Below are 7,999 nucleotides of genomic sequence, written 5' to 3'. Positions count from 1 at the left end.
GTAAGTTTCCTGTGTGGAATAATTTTCTATTATGTTCGACTGCCACGCAGGCAGAGAGAGAGTAAGAAAATTGCCTTACTCCTCTGTGCGCATGGGCGCTCAGGACGAGATTCCATACAATTTGCCACATTCAGAGCCGGAGTACAGATAAACCGGAGATTCATGTTCTAGTGTTCAAAATGGAAAATTCAATTGCAATTAAGTAGCTCCTCGATCATAGACCGACGTCTGTAGACAGACAGACAAAGTGAACCAATTGCCTAACCCCACTTTGCACTCCACGTGCCGGGTAACGAGATCCTATTTCTGTCACCCTGATTCACAGGCAGGGGGTTAAAGCTTTTTGTACGTCAGAGCAGAAGATGAAGAAACGTTTAGCCAGCTGTGACATCTGCTTGCATTGACTATAGGCATCAAACGCGTCATAATCATTTGTTAGGACAATGCCATTCTGTGTATGCATCCTGGTCAAAAGAATGTCCTGACTACACATCATTAGGCCTCAATGCCAAAGTGCATGAAATCATTCAGTAGAATGTGCATTTGAGCATAAACCTGACAAGTGACCTTTACACACCATGATGCATAGTCGAGGCTTTTTGCAATATTTTCAGTGATGGAGAATGATGACATCATTCAATAACCCAGAGGGGGGCTTTCCTCATTGACTCGATCAGATTCACCTCTTACATTGCAATCATCACATGTCAAAAGAAAAGCTTCAACAATTCGGTCTGCTCTTGAGACCATTTACATCAGACCATATGCATCAGTTCATACGGCATCAGTGTTATTGGAAGAACAATGTAGCAACAATGTAACTAGCAGCTGGATTAGTTTTAACTGAAAGCATCATTGGATGCCGCTGAACTTTTACCAACATCTAGCTACCGGTTGCACTATTTCTGAGGATGTGGTTGTGCCGGTGATCCAATGGCATCGTAGGCAAATAAAAAGGAAGAACCATGGGAGATGCAAGGTCAACCACTCATGTCGGCACTATTACACATCACAGGAACTTCAAGAGGATAGAATCATTTCTTTATTCACAAATCACAACCATTTTTTTTTTTTTTAGAAACTGCAGGCAGCACCGATGAGACATCAATTCTGAACATAAACAAGACCACATGACCAGTGGTCAACTCTAAATCCCATACAAAGTGCAAGGTCAAAATCATGGCTCACGTGCGTCGCAGTATGCTGCTTGAGTAGAACTGAACATATGACCAATGTATACATCCGACACCAGGGAAGGCCCAAGACAAAGGCTGTTGTGTTTGTGAGATTAGCCGCTGCCCAACAACAGATTACATACTCTTGTACAGGGCGACAAAGACGTACAAAATGCCACCAAGGGTCAGAGCCATTGTAGTACGGTAGAGCACTTCATCGGGTAGCCCTAATTTCAAGTGTACAGGCACACCATCTTCTTTCTGAGTGGGGAAGTTGGGGATGGGAATGAAATGAAAATGTACAATGCATGCTCATTTCTGAAATGTCATTTTACACAACTTGGTGCAACTAATTAATGTTCTCACTCAATTGACCAATGCCAAGGGCCATCATGTGACGAACTGACTGGTTGTAATGGATTAGCCAATTGCTTTGACGTTATCGGTTGTACCAAAATTGTCACATGACAATGGCAGCAGGAATTAATCCTTCACTTTTGTGGCAGAAGCAAGAAAGGAAGGAAAGAAAGGGGGCCTTTTGAGAAAATTCATCATTTTCAGGAAATAAATGTGAGACCATGTTGTCAGGAATGCGTTATCTATCTATAATTCCAGCAGTGTGTGTGTGTGTGTGTGTGTGTGTGTGTGTGTGTGTGTGTGTGTGTGTGTGTGTGTGTGTGTGTGTGTGTGTGTGTGTGTGTGTGTGTGTGTGTGTGTGTGTGTGTGTGTGTGTGTGTGTGGGTGTGTGTGGGTGTGTGTGTGTGGGGGTGTGTGTGTGTGTGTGTGTGTGTGTGTGTGTGTGTGTGACCGCTGTTTCTCGATAACCACTGGTCCGATCTAATTGAAACTTGCCAGATATATTGCTGGGGACCTGAGGATGTGCCTTTTTAAGGTTTGATATTAATCGGACAAGTGCTTCCCAAGTTCTGGCCATTTATTTACCAAACCAATGACAAGACACGTTATTGTGTGGGCGTGGCCGATGGGGAAGGGAAGCTCAGCCGCGTTCCCCATTACGGGTTACAACGTACAGACTTCCAGATAATGATGACTTCGTGTATTCTAATAATTTCTTATGCACATTTATAGATAAACACAATGCCCCAAGTTATGATCGTTTTCATATTAGACGGTGCATAAATTTCGGTAACATCAGAATGCTGGTATGCTCCGAACCAGGAAGTAAAATTTTTTTCTCTCTTCTCTTTTTGTTTTTCCTTGCCACGACATTGCGAAAAGGTAAAATACGTTAGCGCTAATTGAATAATTGGGTATTAAAAATAAATTGCGAATAATATGCGAACTTCCGGGCCACGCACGTATGGGCACACGAGAGCGAAGAAACGGCCTGTGTGGTTGTTGTTTGTTGCTCGCGGTTTGAATATTTATTTATTTATTTTTAATTAATTTTTTTACGGGCACGTACTAGTTTATGAAACACAACTGCAGTTAAATGTTTCATAAACCACCATCTTCCTTGAAAGCTCAAGGGGAGGAAAATCCACTAATATCAGGGTGGATGAATGAGGCTTTTAGGAAATCCTGGATCCACAAATTTTATGGAAGACAAGCAAGATCATAGGAAGAAATAATTTTGGTACGAATGACCGAGCAATGGAAGAAAATTAATTTATCTTAAAACTCGTCCCCACTCCTCAACCCAACCCAAAGCAAAGTTCAAAATGATCCGAGGCACAAGGTCACACCTGAAAAAGTTTCTGCAGCTCAGGAACCTTGTTTCTCATGCCTCGAGTTTGAACATGGGAATGGCTAGAAGGCTCCGACTCCGTGGTGCGTTGGCTTGGCAGAGGAGATTTTATCTTCGGTTGACTTCGAACTGGAGTTGGGCGAAAAACCTGTCGACGCATGAGGAACGGGGAGTGAGGGAGCGTGGTCATGGTAACTTGCTCAGATGTTATAATTTTCAGGTGTGCATGCCGACATCATTCCATTGTCACTTAAAAAGGCATCAGAAGGATGTTCCACATAATTTTGGACAAAGAATGCAATATGATGTTTCTCAAGTCTCGTGCCTGCACCATGGTCTTCAGTTTCATTTTTGCGCTTTGAACATGGCATTGTACAATTTGTATACGAGGGAAGCTTACACCCACAAACAAACTACAAACTCTCAGCATAGGTTGAATGTCTACACATAACAAAGGATGATTAATACCACAGGTAAACATACTTAAAGTTCTCATTAGTTGGTTTATCAAGCTAATTTAATACTTTACATATAACTCATTCAATTTTACATTCCCAGAAACTGCTCCGACATTGGGCCCCCTCATGACAACAGGGGCTGCACTTATGGTCATGCGATAGCCCACAGTACAGTGGTGCAAGTCACGATGGCACAGCGAAGACAAAAACTGGTTGTCCTACATGGTCAAAGATGGCTGTTCACATGAAACATGAGAATAACTTGGCGAATATGTTGAGAGGTGCAGAAGCTGGAACCAAGAAAGAAACCACATTCCTAGATAGCAAGAGCAGTGCACTCTGGTGTCAATGAATTTCTAAGATGACCAGACCACTTTCTATCTGTGACCTTGGCAGGAATTTTGAATTTATTTTGGGTGTCGGCGATAACTCGCTTCCTCTTCGCGTCGGACACCATGGCGTCTTTAACATTCAGCAATCGGTGCATGCAGACAGGACACCCAGACTGACGTCCATCTGATGGACATCACACACGTTGATGCCTCCTCCTGCATGCGGAACACCAGGGTGACAGTTTATAGCAGGGGTCCAGATCCAAACCCAGGCTGGCCAACTCAGCGGCGAGTGTGAATACCTCTAAGCTACCCTGCCAGTGCACAAAGACCAAAACAGTTTATGGGATTTGAACCTGGGATTCCAGAATCCTGAGCCAGATTTTCAATCAAGAGTGCTAAACAGCTCAAGGTTTGGAAAAATTATTTATCCAAATTATACACTGCACAATCTCCAGTTTCCTTGTATTCCATCCACATTGCTGCACTCAAAAACAGCCCTTAAGGAAGCATCCTGGCAGCAAACCCAAACCTCCCTATTGATAAAACAACAGGGGAAGGAGTGAGCACGTGATGCTGGGTTGGGGGTGGGGGAGGGGGGGAGGAGGGAAGCCAGAAGCAAAAAACAAAACATAAAAAAAATAAAACAACTGTCAGCAAAATGCCACAAAACAAATGAAGGAATGAGGGTGAAGACACATTCAGGAAATCTTTTTCATATTTTACTGCTGCCTTTTCCAAGCAGAGTTCCTATACCTCCAAAGAAATGAAAATGCAGTTTTCCAGGAACCAAAAAGGAATCTTCAAGAATCAAATTTTCTTCTTTTACTCAAATGAGCATGCACGTAAAATCACATCACAACAACAATGACCACATATATATATATATATATATATATATATATATATATATATATATATATATATATATATATATATATATATATATTGCGTCTGTACACTCAACTCCCTCATCCTTGCTCATGTCCCATGTATCTATGGGGGGAAAGCTGGGTCTGAGAATAAAAAATATATATATATTTAAAAAAAATCATGACCACAGGCCGTGTCTCAGATTACATTCTCTAATCTTCTTCTTCTTCTTCCGGCTGCTCCCTTTTTAGGGGTCGTCACAGCGGATCATCCGTATGATCCGCATAGTGATTTGGCACGTTTTACGCCGGATGCCCTTCCTGACGCAACCCTGGTCACCTCTTACGACACAGGGACATGGTATACCTATTTTAACCGGGGTATACACCGGCCCAGTATACTGGTACTCATTTCGCCGACCTCGGAAGGATGACAGGCTGAATCAACCCCCTGGTGTATTAATTCAGTGGCCCAACGGGGCTTGAACTCAGGACCTTTTGGATCCCAAGCCGCTGCCCAAACCACTGCGCCAACACCAGGCTCCGATTACATTCTCTAATCTGTCTCATTAACCTTGTGCCATGTCTGTCCCGTGTTCTCATGTGAATTAATAACATTAGATAGATAGATAAGATTCAGAGCGATTCTGAACAGGGGATGATTTACTTCATGTCGGTTACCTCAGGGGTGTGTGTGTGTGTGTGTGTGTGTGTGTGTGTGTGTGTGTGTGTGTGTGTGTGTGTGTGTGTGTGTGTGTGTGTGTGTGTGTGTGTGTGTGTGTGTGTGTGTGTGTGTGTGTGTGTGTGTGGTGTCCCTCTCCCTCCCACCTAATCAACTTTTTGTCCAGAAAAAAAAACTGTACATGGTCATTCGAGGTACAGGACTTCACCATTTATTAAAACAAAGCATGAGTGAATTGGCTTTAAAAATCCAGTTACGGGCCGATTGGGAAATGCACATTTCCATTTTAAGAATTAAAACGTTCTTGAAAGAGTCGATTTGTCACAGTTATATCAGAACGGTTATAACAATTATAGTCACAGATTGTTTAAAATTCAAAAAAAAAAATTTGCAACGACATTTTTTTTCAGGGAGACTCGTACAGGCTTGATTAAACCTTATTAATATTTTTTATTCGACATGTGATTAGATTTTTCGGGGTCCCTCATTGTGATCAACACTCGACCCAAACAAAGCCAATGGAAATCTGACGCAGCATAGCCGGACAGTGTATCATCAGCAGAGGTATACAGGCCTAATGTGTTAGGCCCACCAGAAAACCAAGATGGTGGCTATATCATTTTGTCTGGCTGCTATGGTGGGTGGAGTCAAGCGTCAGATGTGGGTGTGGTTCAGCAGCTGTCTGACCAATAGGTGCACATTTCAAAAATCAACCCCAACCAACAACAATGGGAAGCTCTTGTAGACCTGCCACATGCATGTTGTACTAAAAAAATTTTTTTTTTAAATGTATAAAAATTTACACAATGTACAGCAAAATATCTCTGAAGGTCCACACTTAGACCATCCACCATTTGTAGGAGAGTTCTGTCATTGGCTGATCGCTTGCAAGGACACACGTGTGGACAGTATTGTGCAGAGGTAGTGCAGTTACCTTTGTGGTCTCATCTCGGCTTGATTCCTGGCCAGACTATAAAACTGTCGGATTGGTGTTTCACAGGGAACGCTGCATCACAAATGCACCGTCCTTCGGGTGAATGTTCATCTGGGTGGCCGGTCTGCTAGCGTTAGTTAGAGGACATGAAACCATCCTCTTTGGAGTCTTTCACGAAGAGTTTGTGAATTCTGGTTCACTTCCGGTTTTGAGGCGAAGGTGGTTTCTCCAAGGGGGTCATTCCATGTCAAATCATCAAAGAATCTGCCGTCATCTCTCAGATTTTTGTAAAACTTTGGGAACCAATTGGGTCCCATGAAAAACGGCAAGAACTCAAATATTTTTGCTAACAGCCTCTTAATTAGTGAGATACAGACTAACGAACTTTGGACTAATTAGCACGACGTCGCGAATTCAAATGGCCATATCTCTAAAAGTATAACACCTAGAGAGCTGATTTTGGTGTCATTTTAAAGGTATTTTCATGCCCTACGAATTTGTCTGGGCAACATTTTCCTACCTCCAACCACAAAAAAAGTTATCACAAAATATAAACTTCAATCGTGAATCCCCAAAAAATGTATCCTTCAAATTTCCTCAAATTCATCCCAGAGGTACCTTATGATGTCAAGAAGCTTCCACATAAGTTTTGTGATGGGCACTCCAATAGTTTCTGAGATATGAGCAATAATGTAAATGTACATATGGCATATAAGTTCGAAAATCAGCATTTGTAATGTATTATACAATCATTCTAACCTAGCCATGACAGGGAACACAGGGAACGACCATCAATTGCTTTGAAGTATAATATACTTTCATTTTCAACTGGACCTGAGGGGAAGAAACAAGTGCTGTTGTTGCTGCATTGAAGAGGAAATTGAAAGCCGAAGTCAAGTTAGTGAACACTGTGTACTTGAACTCACTTATTGATTGTATAATACATTACAAATGCTGATTTTCGAACCTATATGCCATACGTACATGTACATTATTGCTCATATCTCAGAAACTATTGGAGTGCCCATCACAAAACTCAAGTGGAAGCTTCTTGACGTCATAAGGTACCTCTGGGATGAATTTGAGGAAATTTGAAGGACACATTTTTTGGGGATTCACGATTGAAGTTTATATTTTGTGATAACTTTTTTGTGGTTGGAGGTTGGAAAATGTTGCCCAGACAAATTCATAGGGCATGAAAATACCTTTAAAATGACACCAAAACCAACTCTCTAGGTGTTATACTTTTAGAGATATGGCCATTTGAATTCGCGACGTCGTGCTAATTAGTCCAAAGTTCGTTAGTCTGTATCTCACTAATTAAGAGGCTGTTAGCAAAAATATTTGAGTTCTTGCCGTTTTTCATGGGTCACAATTGGTTCCCAAAGTTTTACAAAAATCTGAGAGATGATGGCAGATTCTTTGATGATTTGACATGGAATGACCCAAGGGTATCTGCCGACTTTCTCAAAGATAAGTTTCTGGTCGTCGTTTGTCGCATTTTGACTGTTTATTTTGTTGCCCATGTATTTACTGTGTGCTCCTAGTTCGGTTTCGTTTCAAAGTTTGTGTTATTTGGTGAGTTTTCATCGGTCTCGTCATATCAGGTCTCCCTGCACGAGTAGTAACAGTACAAGTAGTGGAAGCAGTTGCAACAGCAAGTGGTGACGACAAAACTTCCTGTATTTTCAGAAAGGCAAATTCATCTGCACACTTGAAATGCTTGGATATCAAACTCAGGATCATCTATTTTATCTCAATATAATCAATTATAGCTTCGTGGTCCAACCGCTTCTGTCAAGTCTTTTTCTCTGTTGTTCAGCCACAACATGGACTTC

General features: G+C 41.8%; 1 protein-coding gene across 1 annotated transcript in view; it reads right to left on the bottom strand.

The window, feature by feature from the left end:
• Positions 1-1,024: 1,024 nt before the first annotated feature.
• The window catches only part of COX7A2L (cytochrome c oxidase subunit 7A2 like), a 17,600-nt gene continuing 10,625 nt past the window's right edge, over positions 1,025-7,999 (bottom strand). The window contains exons 2-3 of the mRNA XM_085852274.1: positions 2,882-3,031; positions 1,025-1,436 (exon numbers count right to left, since the gene is read on the bottom strand). Of these exons, the coding sequence (XP_085708400.1) occupies positions 1,311-1,436; positions 2,882-3,031 (276 nt within the window). The 3' untranslated portion in view covers positions 1,025-1,310. The remainder of the gene's footprint in view (positions 1,437-2,881; positions 3,032-7,999) is intronic.

Source organism: Eptatretus burgeri, chromosome 13 (genome assembly GCF_056783735.1).
Source record: "Eptatretus burgeri isolate ZD-2024b chromosome 13, Ebu_testis_v1, whole genome shotgun sequence".
NCBI lineage: Eukaryota > Metazoa > Chordata > Myxini > Myxiniformes > Myxinidae > Eptatretus > Eptatretus burgeri.
This window is presented reverse-complemented; position numbering and strand designations above follow the sequence as displayed.